Source organism: Anomaloglossus baeobatrachus, chromosome 4 (genome assembly GCF_048569485.1).
Source record: "Anomaloglossus baeobatrachus isolate aAnoBae1 chromosome 4, aAnoBae1.hap1, whole genome shotgun sequence".
Taxonomy (NCBI): domain Eukaryota; kingdom Metazoa; phylum Chordata; class Amphibia; order Anura; family Aromobatidae; genus Anomaloglossus; species Anomaloglossus baeobatrachus.
In genome coordinates this window covers 293979482-293998382 of record NC_134356.1, presented here as the reverse complement: position 1 = coordinate 293998382, position 18901 = coordinate 293979482, and the positions used below count along the sequence as shown (strand labels likewise).

The window sequence follows — 18901 nt, the reverse complement described above, 5'->3', positions numbered from 1 at the left end:
GTTCCTAATTGACCTAAAACGGGAAAGGTTTATTCTGATTTCATGTCAGATAGTGAGGAAAAACATGCAGATATGTCTTTTTAGATAGTGTATGCGAAATTCTGGTTTCAACTGCATCTGCCCTCCCTTCAGTGTTGGCTTCCTGCACTGTCAGGCCTCTTTCACACGTCCGTGAAAAACTACACATGTTTTGCACGGATGTATAAAAGGTGCGTATGGTCCTCCGTGTGCCCTTGATTTTAGCACGAGTGTCCTCTGTGTGTTATCCATGATAATACACGGAGAACAGGAACTTTATGCTCACCTGTCCCTGGTGCTGCTGTTCGTGGTGCTGATGTCTTCCGCTCTGCGGTCTCCAGCCCTGCTGACTCCCCTCTGCTGCTGCTTCCGGTCCTCGGTGCAGTGCATATGCGATGAGCATAATATTTGGGGGTCAGAAGCAAGTGACAGCAGGGCCGAAGACAGCAGCAGTGGAGAAGGTGAATGTAGAAATTCATTTTATTTCACAGAAACTTGGTTTTCTCCGGTACATGTCCCACTGAATGTGAAAATGTCCATGTGAAAACACGCCCGTGTGTGCAGACATATTGATTTTAATGGGTCTATGTGTGTCAGTGTCTCCGGTACGTGTGAAAACGGACGTCACATGTCCCGGAGACACGGATGTGTAAAAGGGGCCTCAGACGTAGCTGCTCCATTCCCATGGGCGGTGCTAACAGAAGTAGTGTGGACGTCTGAGCTGGGTGGCTCTTATTCCATCAGGGATGAGGACTGGGCACCCCTGTTTCACCATTATCAAACATTCAGGGCATAACCAACCAAGTGGCACCTATAACATGTACAGTCATGGCCAAAGGTTTTGAGAATGACACCAAAATTATATTTTCACATGATCTGTTGCCCTTTGGTTTTTAATTGTGTTTGTCTGATGTTTACATCACATACAGAAATATAATTGCAATCATATTGTGAGTACCAAAAGGTTATATTGACAGTTAGAATGAGTTAATGCAGCAAGTCAATATTTGCAGTGTTGACCCTTCTTCTTCAGGACCTCAGCAATTCTCCCTGGCATGCTCTCAATCAACTTCTGGACCAAATCCTGACTGATAGCTGTCCATTCTTACTTAAGCAATGCTTGCATTTTGCCAGAATTTGTTGGTTTTTGTTTGTCCACCCGTCTCTTGATGATTGCCCACAAGTTCTCAATGGGATTAAGATCTGGGGAGTTTCCAGGCCATGGACCCAAAATCTCTATGTTTTGTTCCATGAGCCATTTAGTGATCACCTTTGCTTTATGGCAAGGTGCTCCATCATGCTGGAAAAGGCATTGTTGGGCGCCAAACTGCTCTTGGACAGTTGGGAGAAGTTGCTCTTGGAGGACATTCTGGTACCATTCTTTATTCATGGCTGTGTTTTTAGGCAAGACTGTGAGTGAGCCGATTCCCTTGGCTGAGAAGCAACCCCACACATGAATCGTTTCAGGATGCTTAACAGTTGGCATGACACAAGACTGGTGGTAGCGCTCACCTCTTCTTTTCCTAATAAGCTGTTTTCCAGATGTCCCAAACAATCGAAAAGGGGATTCATCTGAGAAAATGACTTTACCCCAGTCCTCAGCAGTCCACTCCCTGTACCTTTTGCAGAATATCAGTCGGTCCCTGATGTTTTTTTTGGAGAGAAGTGGCTTCTTTGCTGCCCTCCTTGAAACCAGGCCTTGCTCAAGCAGACTCCGCCTCACAGTGCGTGCAGAAGCACTCACACCAGCCTGCTGCCATTGCTGAGCTAGCTTGGCACTGCTGGTAGTCTGATCCCGCAGCTGAAACAGTTGTAAGATACGGTCCTGGCGTTTGCTGGTCCTTCTTGGGCGCCCTGGAGCCTTTTTGGCAACAATGGAAGCTCTCTCCTTGAAGTTCTTGATGACGCGATAGATTGTTGACTGAGGTGCAATCTTTGTAGCTGCGATACTCTTCCCTGTTAGGCCATTTTTGTGCAGAGCAATGATGGCTGCACGTGTTTCTTTAGAGATAACCATGGTTAACTGAAGAGAAACAATGATACCAAGCACCAGCCTCCTTTTAAAGTGTCCAGTGGTGTCATTCTTACTTAATCATGACTGATTGATCGCCAGCCCTGTCCTCATCAACACCCACACCTGTGTTAATGGAACAATCACTAAAACAATGTTAGCTGCTCCTTTTAAGGCAGGAATGCAATGATGTTGAAATGTGTTTTGTGGGTTAAAGTTCATTTTCTTAGCCAATATTGACTTTGCAAGTAATTTCTGTTAAGCTGATCACTCTTTATGACATTCTGGGGTATATGCAAATTGCCATTAGAAAAACTTAAGCAGTAGACTTTGTAAAAATCAATATTTGTAGCATTCTCAAAACTTTTGGCCATGACTGTATTCTTTGCATTCTCTTTTATACAGCTATCTTGTGGAGAAAGAAAGTTTGAGTTTAAAGCTGAAAAATATCTTTAGGCCAAAGCCATGTTCAATAAGGTTGCATTCAGAGCTCCATGTTTCTCATACATGTTCTATCTGTGTTTTTCATGAATAGAACCTGCACCCATTATATTCTGTAAGGCTGCTTACATGTCCGTGTGTTTTTGAGGACTGAGTGCTCCCCAAGCAGCCACCACCTCAAAAATGAAGATGTGATTTTGATTGGAGTTGATCGATCAAAATCAAACATTCAAGTGTATGGGTTTGTGAAACCTTGCACAGCGCACTGATGGCACTGTAGTTGTAATTGCACCCTAATGTTCACTAATGATCGCTGTCCGCTCATCCCCATCACGTGACCCGGGCTGCAGTGACCTCTGATGTCCGGTGATGTTAAGTTAACGTCTGGAATTGGAAGTTGACCCGGCATCTCCGTTAGTGACTGGGCTGTCGGAGAAGTTTCATCGCATGTTACAGCCCATCATCTCATGCGCTCGCTCTCTCCCTCACCGCAGAGCGCCACAAGCATGAGTGATGGGGGCTGGGATGTGCAGTGAAACTTCACCCACAGCCAAGTCACTCATGGAGATCGGGTGCCACCTCGGTGATGCCGGGTCCAATTTCAGAAGTTGACGTGACATCATCGGACATTAGAGGTTGCTGCAGCCCAGGTCACATGATGGCGGATGAGTGTACAGCGATAGCGCCGCTCACAGGCAGCATTGACAACAGAAGGTATTTAGAAAAAGCCTTCTATCGCCACATACATCGATGTAGATAATATGCTTTGTAGTGGACAACCCCTTTAATCCATGGATGGAAATTAGTAAATTTTTTTCATGTATAAGACAAAAACGGGTATTAGAAGATTAGAAGAAGGCCAAACAGTGTACTCACTGATTGCTCATAAATGCCCAAAATCCGTCTAAGGGTATGTTCACACATTCACATTTTCCTACAAAAATGTCTTTTACCATTCCAGCAAAATAAGAGATTTCTGAAATCTTGTACACATGTTGTGTATTTTTTTGTTGCAGACGTGAAGCAGTTTCATTCTGCAGCATGGCAATTCTTTAAGCGTTTTTGCAGAGCTTTTCATCCATTCTAATCAATGGGAAAAAAAGACATTAAAAGAAACTTAAAAATGTATGCAAAAACACACATTTTCTTATGCTGTTTTTTTTTCTGCCAAGAGACACATTTTTGATTTAGAAATGTCTGCAGAAATCCTTATGGTGTGCACATGCCCTAAAGGAACCTTTGAACTTGGAACCGACTTTACCAAGTCAAGGTTGACCATATAAGTGGGCGGTGATTGACAGAAGGCCCGTCTAGTTACGGGTACTAAATGGTTACATCTTGGAAGGGAAAGATGTTTTCTCATTACATGTCAATATCTGTCAGGCCAGATTCAGAAGGCCATACGAAAACTAGAGCCAATGGAATGTGCAGATTGTGGACGCCACCATGAGCAGAATGATGAATGGTGTGCTGCTAGGGTTGTCTTCCCAGCCCTACTGCTTCCTCGCCACTTCCAGGCTTGTGGCTGAGCCCTCCTTACAAAATCCCAAGCTCTTATGTCTCTGGATTGCTGCTGCCTGTGGGCGGGAATTGCTTCAAAAGCCAGAGGGGAAGATTTTCCAGGGAAAGCTCAAGGCTGCAGCTGTTGCAGTCACACAGGACAGAGTTGTGCTCCCTATTACAAGCCTGTCTATTTTACCGGAGGATTTATTTAATATATCTATATAGCCGCCTGCTGGAACCTAACACATTACTCCGCTTCTTGCCAAGTAAGTATCACCACTATTGTGGGGATCGTTATTTAATAGCATAACATCCTTCCCATAAAGGCCATGTAGAAGAAATAGACTTCATTTAGTTCTATATTAATATCAATCCGGTGCAGTGTAGTATATTACTGTTGTGCTTATCTCCAGCAATCTGTAATGTTATCCATAGGGGGAAATGGGATTTATCTGTTCCTTTATTCCTTGGAGCTGCATTGTCCTATAAAAAGCCATAGATGCCCTATTATTATTATTCTGTATCAGATTCTAATTACATTTACTATCTTGGCATGAAACATTAATGGTTTGGATATGTGGCAGTGTTGGCACTAAGTGCCAGCTGTAAAGTAGACCAGTAAAAAAGGATGTAGAAATCCTGTAAATCAAAGTTTATAGACACAGGTTCACTGTCATCACCTACAGTCATTGCATATACGTTATACCAGCTGGTTGGAAATAATAATATGATTGTATATAATTTCATGCAGATCCTAGGACATTTTTATATTTATGTCCTATCTACATTTGCTTTATAGATGAATGTATAATGTTTTCATCAACTTTAGGCTAGAGGGAACCAGAGGGGGAGATTTATTGTACTGTACCGAAATGACTGATCTGATCCATTCAGTCTCCAGTTCTCAGAATAGGGTTGTCCATCTCTGGGGACATCTATTTGGGGCCAAATGCCAATTATTCAATTTCATTGACCATTTTGCACCATTTGGCTTAGGCTGCTTTCACACTTGCGTTGAACGGCATCCGTTGCATTGCGTTGTGTGACGGATGTGTTGCATATAGTGGCAAAATGGATGCAACGGATCGTACAAAATAACGCAATCCGTTATAGTTTTTTTCCTTGACTTTACACATCTGAGCATGCACAGTTGTGTAAAGATGGATGCGTTAACGGAATCCGTCAAATGACAGATTCTAACGAAATTGCGTCACCATTGGCGTCCATTATAAAAACAATGGACGCCGACGGAATCCTGCAGGTTGCGTTTTTTTGACAGTCCGCCAAGCGCAGAAAAACAGTACATGCAGCGTTCCATCCGCCAGGCGGATGCAACGCAGTGTCGGCTGATGCATCCATTGCTATCCGTAGCTAATAGAAGTCTATGAGTAAGAAAATGGTTTCCTGCAACGGTTACCGTAATTCCTCAAGGCGGCGAATAGCAACGGATGCCGTTCAACGCAAGTGTGAAAGCGCCCTTATACCAGCTCTTTATTGCCCTGTAAATTCAACTTTGATGTGGTCTATGGTTTATTGCCCTGTAAATTCAACTTTGATGTGGTCTATGGTCATAAATCAGCTGAGAGCAGCAAATAAAATACATATAAAAGTTGCAATTTCTCCAATTGGACCTCAGAGCAAGCTCACTGATTGATCGATTCTCAATGAAATGAGTTAACAAGAAATTGTACAAAATGTTTAATAAAAAATTGTTTAAAAGAACTGAAGTTCTCAGTGGTTTATACCTTTTAATGGCTAACTGAAAAGATGGTAATAGCTAATAGCAAGCTTTCGAGACTACTCAGGTCTCTTCATCAGGCATGGTAGAGACCTGAGTAGTCTTGAAAGCTTGCTATTACAATCTTTTCAGTTAGACATTAAAAGGTATCAACCACTGAGGACTTCAGTTCTTTTAAACAATTTTTTATCTCTACTGGCTAACACGGTACAAAGATATGTTTTACCTGTAACAAAATGTTTAATATCACTCAATTACAAAAATGATTTTTAGCCAAAACTACATTTACTTGAGAAATTAAAAAAAGACCCAAAATGTAAGTATAATAAAAAAATACCTTTTCACAGCTAGGCAATAAAATAAATACATAGATCTAGAGCTCTGTGAAAAATGAGCTGCAATGATGCACATTAGCCAGCAGGTGGCGCCTACTGCCTAGCTCTGGAGAGCGCCATGTTCTGGGAAGTCTCCAGAGCAGACTGCAGCTGCTGCCGTCACGCTGCCCACAGTGCTGCTGTCTGCTGCCACATCTCACTGTTAATGATTCCTTTTCAGAGTCTGGTCTCGCATTGGATCTCCCTGCTCAAGTCGTCTCCCACCCCTGTAGGCTCAGCAGGGCTTCACCGTTGGCACCTGCACCCATCAGTGACTAGTATGTTGGAGAGCAGCTGTAAGGTGGTGAAGGAAGGACTTCTGGAGAAGAGGAGCGATGGCTTGCTGCAGCTCTGGAAGAAGAAGAGGTGCCTGCTGACCGAGGAAGGTCTTCTGCTCATTCCACCCAAACAGCTGGAGCAGCCTCAGCAGCCTCAGCAGCCTGGCTCTCCAACCGAACCGGCCAGGATCAAGGAGCTGCATTTCTCCAACATGAAGACTGTGGACTGTGTGGAGAGGAAAGGCAAATATGTGTATTTCACAGTGGTCATGGCAGAGGGCCGGGAGATAGATTTTCGGTGTCCACAGGACGAGGGCTGGAATGCAGAGATCACATTGCAGATGGTGCAGTATAAGAACAGACAAGCCATCCTGGCAGTAAAGTCCACCAGGCAGAAGCAGCAGCACCTGGTCCAGCAGCATGGGCACCGCATCAGGAGTGCCTCCAACTCCGCATAACCCCAGAGCCTGGGCAGCACCCTCCAGATTCCAGGTAATCCCCAGGGCACACACCAGACATGGGTCACCCTGGAGCTGCTAGAGATAAAAAGGACTAAGAGTGCCTAAAAGTTTTGGGTTATAGAACAGTTCTGGATCATAGAGTTCTATACAAATACTTTGTTATCATATTTTGTAAATATTGTGCTGTAGTATCCTGTCTGTTGCATATTCTTATAGGGAATACATATCCTTATGGGAAGGACTGAATGCTTATTAAGGGATTTTGTTTCTGACATTGTAACATGTTCTGACTTGTCTCTAGACATTTCAGGAAGGTCCTATTGTTGGCTCTGGGAGCTAGGACTACCACCAATGTGCTAATATTATAGGCAAGCTAAATACACCCCCATGGGCACTCTGATGGGTTCATTGTAGGTTAGAATTGTGCCATATGAGGGAGATGAGCAGGGCTTTATGGAGCTGGCATGGCTTTATACACTCTCTATGATAGTAGTAGAGCTGAACACATTCCACTATTCTATGGGTTGGTTGCTTGCTGCAGACTTTTGGCTGCTGCACCTGGAGAAATGGTGCTGTTCTTTGTTCTGCTTAATGATACTCTTGCTTTGCCAGTCCTGTCACAGAACACACTACAATCATCTGGCCCTGCCTGCAGGGAAGTCGCACATCTGCACATTGCTAAGAATAACACTGCCATAGTAAGGAAGCCCATGCTTCAGTTCCCTGCCACTAAAGATTTCATGGGAAGCCATCGTCTGCATGGCTAATGTGGGGTTATCTTCTTCACATGCCACACAATCCTTCACAACTGAAACATATTCTGCATCATTGGCTAGAGGTGGGGATCCTTACAACTTATATAGAAACAAAAGGAGGGCACATGGAAAAGGTGTTATGTAAAACGGAAAATATACAAAAATGTAAGGTCCATGTTTCCAAATTTAGTAAAGTGCGGTTCTGTGAAGAATGACTTCTTGAGAACTGCACCTTTATCCCTTTTTACACATTACCAACAAAACCATCTGGTTTAGAGTTCAAAGGGGACTTGAGAATAGTGATCCTTGAAAGTTTGCAAATCCTTCAGAATGTTTCATATTTCTGCATTAATTTGATCCAGATTTGCTCACAAGTAGAGAAATGAGGAACATCAACATGTCTTAGGTCAGCAGAAATCTCCTTTGTTTGTGCCATGACACACTTCTACAAACGTGTGGTGAAGATCAGGCTGATAGATCCCTGTGCTTTAATAAGACAGGTTACCCACTAACCCCTGATTATCAGCCCATTGATGAAAACACCAGACACTAAAAACAGGTTACCCACTAACCCCTGATTATCAGCCCAATGATGAAAACACCAGACACTAAAAACAGGTTACCCACTAACCCCTGATTATCAGCCCATTGATGAAAACACCAGACACTAATTTCACCTTCAAATTATCATTAAGTAATTTGTGAACAGCAATTTTAAAGTCTTGTAACAGATTCTCAATGGGATGAGGGTCTCGACTTTGACCCCCATTCAAACACAATAAGCTTTAATCTTAATCATTCCATTGTAGCTGACAGTAGGTTTAGGGTCGTTGTCCAGATAGAAGGGGAACCTACTCCTCAATCTCAAGTCTTTTGCAGCATCTAACAGGTTTTTCCTCCAGCATTGTCCTGTATTTCGTTCCATCAATATTCCCATTAACTGACCAGCTTCCTTGTCTCTGCTGAAGAAAAGCACCTCCACAGCATGATGCTGCCACCACCATGTTTGACAGTGGTTATGGTGTTTTCAGGGTGATATGTAGTGTTAATTTTCCACCACACGCAGAATTTTGCATTTATCCCAAAAAAAAGCTCAGAGCACATTCTTTCACATCCTAGCTGTGTCCCCCTACAATGCTTTTTATAAACTGCAAACAGGACTTATGGCTTACTTTCAAAAATGTCTTTTGTCTCCCCAATCTGATTAATAGCCAGATTTGTGAAGTATATGACTAATAGCTGTCCTGTGGATAGATCGTTCCACCTGAGCTGTGGATCTCTGAAACTTCTCCAGAGTTACCGAGGGCTTCTTGCCTGTTTCTCCAACTAGTGCTCTCCTTGCTTGGCATATCAGTTTAGGTGGATGGTACGATACGATACGATACACTTTTGTTGATCCCGTGGGAATTTATGGTATCACAGCAGCACAACTTAAATCATAACATGAATTACTATTTGACAAGACAGTAGAGTTGACAGGAGAACATTATACATTAGATTAGGTCATACACAGTGGGTAAACTGAAAAGTAGAAGAAATAAAGAAGTAGAAATTCACCTTGATGAATGGTTTGCAGTTGTGCCGTACACCTTTTCATTTTTGAATGATGGATCTAAGTGCTCAATGGCTTTTTTTTTTTTTAGCTTGGGCTATTTTTGTACAACCTATCCCTGCTTTGCTCTTCTCCACAACTTTTCCCCTGACCTGTCTGGTGTGTTCCTTTTTGTTTGTGGGGGTTTTTTTATATATTTTTTTTAATGATTCTGTTTGATTCTTAATATTCTCAAACAATCCTTCACAGAACAGCTGTAGTTCTACTGAGAATAAATTCTCCACAGGTGTACTCATTTTGTCAGGTGATTTGTTGAAGCAGTTGCTCACTTGGGATGTTATTGAGGGGTGTTGGACTACAGGGGGCTGAATACAAATGGACCTCACAATTTCCAGATTTATATTTTTACAATGTTTAGAAAGCCATGTATAATTTCCATTGCACTTCACTAATGCTTGCTATCTTGTTTTGGATATCACATAGAATCTAAATAAAGTACACTTAAGTTTGGGGGTGTAACATGAAAAAGCTAATGGAGTATAATTACTTTTTCATGGCACTGTATTTTAGTCAAATTTTATGCAGAAATGTGGAAAATTTCGAGGTGTTCACAAAGTTTCAAGCACTATTGTACCTTTTTTTATTATTTAGTAAGTGGATATTAGAACAATTTTTTTTTTTAATTGTGACCACTTCTAGATATACATATATTGTGGACAAATCCCCAAAAGCCAGCTTTTTTGTTTAGGAATGTTCTAGTGCCCAACTTTGACAGTTGTTTGTATTGATTTCCATGAAAGTACTTGTTTCTAGAATTCCTGAACTCTACGAGATCTTTGCACCTCCCTGTGGTATGCAATCTTAGGCTGCTTTCACACCTCCGGTTTTTCCTGTGTGGCACAATCCGGCACTTTGCAGGAAAAACGCAACCGGTTTTTTATTCTGCCGGTTGCGTTTTTCCTGCATAGACTTTAATTAGTGCCGCATTGTGCCGCATGGGCTTGCATTCCATCCAGTTTTTGCTGCATGCGGCAGATTTAGCCGATGCGGCGGCCGGATGGAACGTTGCCTGGCACGTTTTTTTGTGCGGCAAAAAAAACCCGCATCGCGCCGCATCCGGCCGATGCGACGCATTCTTCAATGCATGCCTATGGTTGCCGGATGAGCCGCATCCGGCCGCCGCATGCGGTTTTTGCCACTGCGCATGCTCAGTAGCATGCTGCAAGCGGCAAAAACCGGACGGGCCGCATTTAAAAAACTTATGCAAAGGATGTGGCTTTTTCGCTGCATCCGTTGCATAGTTTTTAGAGCTGGACTGGCCGGCTCTGCACCTACCGGATGTGTGAAAGCAGCCTTAGGCTCTATTCTACTACCTGGATTGTGTAAAGTTTACATAAAGATCCTCACGCTTTTTACTTGTTGGGTCTGAATTTCTTAGAAACTTTGGTTGGCATTCTGGGGATCTTGCACTATGGCATAAATACCGTAATCATTTCCTTCTCTATTGTACATATGCACTATACTGTTTTATGTGAATGGATGTTTTCTAAATGCGTCCCTTGGTGTGTATGCTCAGTGTCTCTACACGAATGCTTTGAAATGTAAAGCAGTTGACGATGCTGAAGTTGGTTTCTTATTCGTCCAGTTTCTTATTCGGGGCTGAAGTTGATTTCTTATTCGTCAGTTTCTTATTCGGCAATTTAGTTTTTTCAGTTTTTTACACGTTTAACAACAAAAATAACACATGACAATAATAAAATACAATGCACTGATGTGCTCTAATATACATACACTCAAAACCAGCTGCAAAAATTATAAAACTGGCATAAAAATGGGCATCAAAGTGGGCACCAAAGTATGTTAGTGAAAGGGTTAAATGGCTTTGGGCCACTGATCTAACACCAGAGTTGCATATCTAGTGATGCCTCTAATCAAACTGAAGTGACTCCAGCCTGGCCCAAAGGGGTTCTGGGCATCAGAACTGGCATCAAAGTGGGCACACAGCCAATTTTCACAGATTTGAATAAGTAACTGGTGTTTTTGAGGGGTTAAATGGCTTTGGGCCACTGATCTTACACCACATTTACATACCTAGTGATGTCCCACATCAAATTCAGATCATTCCAGCCTGGCCCAAACAGGTTCTGGGCATCAGAACTGGCAACAAAGTTGGCAAAATCGCAGTTTTCACAGATTTGAATAAGTAACTGGTGTTATTCAGGGGTTAAATGGCTTTGGGCCACTGATCTCACACCAAATTTACATACCTAGTGATGCCACACATCAAATTCAGATCACTCCAGCCTGGCCCAAACAGTTTCTGGGCATCAGAACTGGCATCAAAGTGGGCAAAACCTCAGTTTTCACAGATTTGAATAAGTAACTGGTGTTTTTGAGGGGTTAAATGGCTTTGGGCCACTGATCTCACACCACATTTACATACCTAGTGTTGCCGCACATCAAATTCAGATCACTCCAGCCTAGCCCAAACAGGTTCTGGGCATCAGAACTGGCATCAAAGTGGGCAAAACCACAGTTTTCATAGATTTCAATAAGTAACTGGTGTTTTTGAGGGGTTAAATGGCTTTGGGCCACTGATGTCACACCACATTTACATACCTAGTGATGCCGCACATCAAATTCAGATCACTCCAGCCTGGCCCAAACAGGTTCTGGGCATCAAAACTGGCATCAAAGTGGTCAAAACCCCAGTTTTCACAGATTTGAATAAGTAACTGGTGTTTTTGAGGGGTTAAATGGCTTTGGGCCACTGATCTCACACCACATTTACATACCTAGTGATGCCACACATGAAATTCAGATCACTCCAGCCTGGCCCAAACAGGTTCTGGGCATCAGAACTGGCATCAAAGTGGGCACACAGCCAATTTTCACAGATTTGAATAAGTAACTGGTGTTTTTGAGGGGTTAAATGGCTTTGGGCCACTGATCTTACACCACATTTACATACCTAGTGTTGCCGCACATCAAATTCTGATAACTCCAGCCTGGCCCAAACAGGTTCTGGGCATCAGAACTGGCATCAAAGTGGGCAAAACCCCAGTTTTCATAGATTTGAATAAGTAACTGGTGTTTCTGAGGGGTTAAATGGCTTTGGGCCACTGATCTCACACTACATTTACATACCTAGTGACGCCACACATCAAATTCAGATCACTCCAGCCTGGCCCAAACAGGTTCTGGGCATCAGAACTGGCATCAAAGTTGGCAAAATCGCAGTTTTCACAGATTTGAATAAGTAACTGGTGTTTTTGAGGGGTTAAATGGCTTTGGGCCACTGATCTCACACTACATTGACATACCTAGTGATGCCACACATCAAATTCAGATCACTACAGCCTTTCCCAAACAGGTTCTGGGCATCAGAACTGGCATCAAAGTGGGCACACAGCCAATTTTCACAGATTTGAATAAGTAACTGATGTTTGTGAGGGGTTAAATGGCTTTGGGCCACTGATCTCACACCACATTTACATACCTAGTGATGCCACACATCAAATTCAGATCACTACAGCCTGGCCCAAACAGGTTCTGGGCATCAGAACTGGCATCAAAGTTGGCAAAATCGCAGTTTTCACAGATTTGAATAAGTAACTGGTGTTTTTTAGGGGTTAAATGGCTTTGGACCACTGATCTCACACCATATTTACATACCTAGTAATGCCACACATCAAATTCAGATCACTACAGCCTGGCCCAAACAGGTTCTGGGCATCAGAACTGGCATCAAAGTGGGCACACAGCCAATTTTCACAGATTTGAATAAGTAACTGGTGTTTTTGAGGGGTGAAATGGCTTTGGGCCACTGATCTCACACTACATTTACATACCTAGTGATGCCACACATCAAATTCAGATCACTCCAGGCTGGCCCAAACAGATTCTGGGCATCAGAACTGGCATCAAAGTTGGCAAAATCGCAGTTTTCACAGATTTGAATAAGTAACTGGTGTTTTTGAGGGGTTAAATGGCTTTGGACCACTGATCTCACACCACAGTTACATACCTAGTGATGCCACACATCAAATTCAGATCACTCCAGCCTGGCCCAAACTGGGCATCAGAACTGGCATCAAAGTGGGCACCAAAGTATGTTAGTGAAAGGGTTAAATGGCTTTGGGCCACTGATCTAACACCAGAGTTGCATATCTAGTGATGCCTCTAATCAAACTGAAGTGACTCCAGCCTGGCCCAAAGGGGTTCTGGGCATCAGAACTGGCATCAAAGTGGGCACACAGCCAATTTTCACAGATTTGAATAAGTAACTGGTGTTTTTGAGGGGTTAAATGGCTTTGGGCCACTGATCTTACACCACATTTACATACCTAGTGATGTCCCACATCAAATTCAGATCATTCCAGCCTGGCCCAAACAGGTTCTGGGCATCAGAACTGGCAACAAAGTTGGCAAAATCGCAGTTTTCACAGATTTGAATAAGTAACTGGTGTTATTCAGGGGTTAAATGGCTTTGGGCCACTGATCTCACACCAAATTTACATACCTAGTGATGCCACACATCAAATTCAGATCACTCCAGCCTGGCCCAAACAGTTTCTGGGCATCAGAACTGGCATCAAAGTGGGCAAAACCTCAGTTTTCACAGATTTGAATAAGTAACTGGTGTTTTTGAGGGGTTAAATGGCTTTGGGCCACTGATCTCACACCACATTTACATACCTAGTGTTGCCGCACATCAAATTCAGATCACTCCAGCCTAGCCCAAACAGGTTCTGGGCATCAGAACTGGCATCAAAGTGGGCAAAACCACAGTTTTCATAGATTTCAATAAGTAACTGGTGTTTTTGAGGGGTTAAATGGCTTTGGGCCACTGATGTCACACCACATTTACATACCTAGTGATGCCGCACATCAAATTCAGATCACTCCAGCCTGGCCCAAACAGGTTCTGGGCATCAAAACTGGCATCAAAGTGGTCAAAACCCCAGTTTTCACAGATTTGAATAAGTAACTGGTGTTTTTGAGGGGTTAAATGGCTTTGGGCCACTGATCTCACACCACATTTACATACCTAGTGATGCCACACATGAAATTCAGATCACTCCAGCCTGGCCCAAACAGGTTCTGGGCATCAGAACTGGCATCAAAGTGGGCACACAGCCAATTTTCACAGATTTGAATAAGTAACTGGTGTTTTTGAGGGGTTAAATGGCTTTGGGCCACTGATCTTACACCACATTTACATACCTAGTGTTGCCGCACATCAAATTCTGATAACTCCAGCCTGGCCCAAACAGGTTCTGGGCATCAGAACTGGCATCAAAGTGGGCAAAACCCCAGTTTTCATAGATTTGAATAAGTAACTGGTGTTTCTGAGGGGTTAAATGGCTTTGGGCCACTGATCTCACACTACATTTACATACCTAGTGACGCCACACATCAAATTCAGATCACTCCAGCCTGGCCCAAACAGGTTCTGGGCATCAGAACTGGCATCAAAGTTGGCAAAATCGCAGTTTTCACAGATTTGAATAAGTAACTGGTGTTTTTGAGGGGTTAAATGGCTTTGGGCCACTGATCTCACACTACATTGACATACCTAGTGATGCCACACATCAAATTCAGATCACTACAGCCTTTCCCAAACAGGTTCTGGGCATCAGAACTGGCATCAAAGTGGGCACACAGCCAATTTTCACAGATTTGAATAAGTAACTGATGTTTGTGAGGGGTTAAATGGCTTTGGGCCACTGATCTCACACCACATTTACATACCTAGTGATGCCACACATCAAATTCAGATCACTACAGCCTGGCCCAAACAGGTTCTGGGCATCAGAACTGGCATCAAAGTTGGCAAAATCGCAGTTTTCACAGATTTGAATAAGTAACTGGTGTTTTTTAGGGGTTAAATGGCTTTGGACCACTGATCTCACACCATATTTACATACCTAGTAATGCCACACATCAAATTCAGATCACTACAGCCTGGCCCAAACAGGTTCTGGGCATCAGAACTGGCATCAAAGTGGGCACACAGCCAATTTTCACAGATTTGAATAAGTAACTGGTGTTTTTGAGGGGTGAAATGGCTTTGGGCCACTGATCTCACACTACATTTACATACCTAGTGATGCCACACATCAAATTCAGATCACTCCAGGCTGGCCCAAACAGATTCTGGGCATCAGAACTGGCATCAAAGTTGGCAAAATCGCAGTTTTCACAGATTTGAATAAGTAACTGGTGTTTTTGAGGGGTTAAATGGCTTTGGACCACTGATCTCACACCACAGTTACATACCTAGTGATGCCACACATCAAATTCAGATCACTCCAGCCTGGCCCAAACTGGGCATCAGAACTGGCATCAAAGTGGGCACCAAAGTATGTTAGTGAAAGGGTTAAATGGCTTTGGGCCACTGATCTAACACCAGAGTTGCATATCTAGTGATGCCTCTAATCAAACTGAAGTGACTCCAGCCTGGCCCAAAGGGGTTCTGGGCATCAGAACTGGCATCAAAGTGGGCACACAGCCAATTTTCACAGATTTGAATAAGTAACTGGTGTTTTTGAGGGGTTAAATGGCTTTGGGCCACTGATCTTACACCACATTTACATACCTAGTGATGTCCCACATCAAATTCAGATCATTCCAGCCTGGCCCAAACAGGTTCTGGGCATCAGAACTGGCAACAAAGTTGGCAAAATCGCAGTTTTCACAGATTTGAATAAGTAACTGGTGTTATTCAGGGGTTAAATGGCTTTGGGCCCCTGATCTCACACCAAATTTACATACCTAGTGATGCCACACATCAAATTCAGATCACTCCAGCCTGGCCCAAACAGTTTCTGGGCATCAGAACTGGCATCAAAGTGGGCAAAACCTCAGTTTTCACAGATTTGAATAAGTAACTGGTGTTTTTGAGGGGTTAAATGGCTTTGGGCCACTGATCTCACACCACATTTACATACCTAGTGATGCCGCACATCAAATTCAGATCACTACAGCCTGGCCCAAACAGGTTCTGGGCATCAGAACTGGCATCAAAGTGGGCAAAACCCCAGTTTTACAGATTTGAATAAGTAACTGGTGTTTTTGAGGGGTTAAATGGCTTTGGGCCACTGATCTCACACCACAGTTACATACCTAGTGATGACACACATCAAATTCAGATCACTCCAGCCTGGCCCAAACAGGTTCTGGGCATCAGAACTGGCATCAAAGTGGGCACACAGCCAATTTTCACAGATTTGAATAAGTAACTGGTGTTTTTGAGGGGTTAAATGGCTTTGGGCCACTGATCTTACACCACACTTACATACCTAGTGATGCCACACATCAAATTCAGATCACTACAGCCTGGCCCAAACAGGTTCTGGGCATCAGAACTGGCATCAAAGTGGGCAAAAACCTAGTTTTACAGATTTGAATAAGTAACTGGTGTTTTTGAGGGGTTAAATGGCTTTGGGCCACTGATCTCACACCACAGTTACATACCTAGTGATGCCACACATCAAATTAAGATCACTCCAGCCTGGCCCAAACAGGTTCTGGGCATCAGAACTGGCATCAAAGTGGGCACACAGCCAATTTTCACAGATTTGAATAAGTAACTGGTGTTTTTGAGGGGTTAATTGGCTTTGGGCCACTGATCTTACACCATATTTACATACCTAGTGATGCCACACATCAAATTCAGATCACTCCAGCCTTGCCCAAACAGTTTCTGGGCATCAGAACTGGCATCAAAGTGGGCAAAACCTCAGTTTTCACAGATTTGAATAAGTAACTGGTGTTTTTGAGGGGTTAAATGGCTTTGGGCCACTGATCTCACACCACAGTTACATACCTAGTGATGCCACACATCAAATTCAGATCACTCCAGCCTGGCCCAAACAGTTTCTGGGCATCAGAATTGGCATCAAAGTGGGCAAAACCTCAGTTTTCACAGATTTGAATAAGTAACTGGTGTTTTTGAGGGGTTAAATGGCTTTGGGCCACTGATCTCACACTACATTGACATACCTAGTGATGCCACACATCAAATTCAGATCACTACAGCCTTTCCCAAACAGGTTCTGGGCATCAGAACTGGCATCAAAGTGGGCACACAGCCAATTTTCACAGATTTGAATAAGTAACTGATGTTTGTGAGGGGTTAAATGGCTTTGGGCCACTGATCTCACACCACATTTACATACCTAGTGATGCCACACATCAAATTCAGATCACTACAGCCTGGCCCAAACAGGTTCTGGGCATCAGAACTGGCATCAAAGTTGGCAAAATCGCAGTTTTCACAGATTTGAATAAGTAACTGGTGTTTTTTAGGGGTTAAATGGCTTTGGACCACTGATCTCACACCATATTTACATACCTAGTAATGCCACACATCAAATTCAGATCACTACAGCCTGGCCCAAACAGGTTCTGGGCATCAGAACTGGCATCAAAGTGGGCACACAGCCAATTTTCACAGATTTGAATAAGTAACTGGTGTTTTTGAGGGGTGAAATGGCTTTGGGCCACTGATCTCACACTACATTTACATACCTAGTGATGCCACACATCAAATTCAGATCACTCCAGGCTGGCCCAAACAGATTCTGGGCATCAGAACTGGCATCAAAGTTGGCAAAATCGCAGTTTTCACAGATTTGAATAAGTAACTGGTGTTTTTGAGGGGTTAAATGGCTTTGGACCACTGATCTCACACCACAGTTACATACCTAGTGATGCCACACATCAAATTCAGATCACTCCAGCCTGGCCCAAACTGGGCATCAGAACTGGCATCAAAGTGGGCACCAAAGTATGTTAGTGAAAGGGTTAAATGGCTTTGGGCCACTGATCTAACACCAGAGTTGCATATCTAGTGATGCCTCTAATCAAACTGAAGTGACTCCAGCCTGGCCCAAAGGGGTTCTGGGCATCAGAACTGGCATCAAAGTGGGCACACAGCCAATTTTCACAGATTTGAATAAGTAACTGGTGTTTTTGAGGGGTTAAATGGCTTTGGGCCACTGATCTTACACCACATTTACATACCTAGTGATGTCCCACATCAAATTCAGATCATTCCAGCCTGGCCCAAACAGGTTCTGGGCATCAGAACTGGCAACAAAGTTGGCAAAATCGCAGTTTTCACAGATTTGAATAAGTAACTGGTGTTATTCAGGGGTTAAATGGCTTTGGGCCCCTGATCTCACACCAAATTTACATACCTAGTGATGCCACACATCAAATTCAGATCACTCCAGCCTGGCCCAAACAGTTTCTGGGCATCAGAACTGGCATCAAAGTGGGCAAAACCTCAGTTTTCACAGATTTGAATAAGTAACTGGTGTTTTTGAGGGGTTAAATGGCTTTGGGCCACTGATCTCACACCACATTTACATACCTAGTGATGCCGCACATCAAATTCAGATCACTACAGCCTGGCCCAAACAGGTTCTGGGCATCAGAACTGGCATCAAAGTGGGCAAAACCCCAGTTTTACAGATTTGAATAAGTAACTGGTGTTTTTGAGGGGTTAAATGGCTTTGGGCCACTGATCTCACACCACAGTTACATACCTAGTGATGACACACATCAAATTCAGATCACTCCAGCCTGGCCCAAACAGGTTCTGGGCATCAGAACTGGCATCAAAGTGGGCACACAGCCAATTTTCACAGATTTGAATAAGTAACTGGTGTTTTTGAGGGGTTAAATGGCTTTGGGCCACTGATCTTACACCACACTTACATACCTAGTGATGCCACACATCAAATTCAGATCACTACAGC

The 18901-nt window shown here is 43.3% G+C and overlaps 1 protein-coding gene across 3 annotated transcripts in view; it reads left to right on the top strand.

The window, feature by feature from the left end:
• The first annotated feature begins 4075 nt into the window (after window positions 1-4075).
• The window catches only part of PHLDA1 (pleckstrin homology like domain family A member 1), a 53501-nt gene continuing 38675 nt past the window's right edge, over window positions 4076-18901 (top strand). For 2 of the 3 annotated variants that reach the window (XR_012753035.1, XM_075344909.1), the window contains exon 1: window positions 6192-6855. Coding sequence is in view for 2 of the 3 variants with exons in the window: in XM_075344909.1 (XP_075201024.1) it covers window positions 6252-6821 (570 nt within the window). In the remaining variant the exon portion in view is untranslated. Of the gene's footprint in view, window positions 4240-6191; window positions 6856-18901 lie in introns of those variants that run through there. The other variant, XM_075344910.1, reaches the window with a different exon arrangement.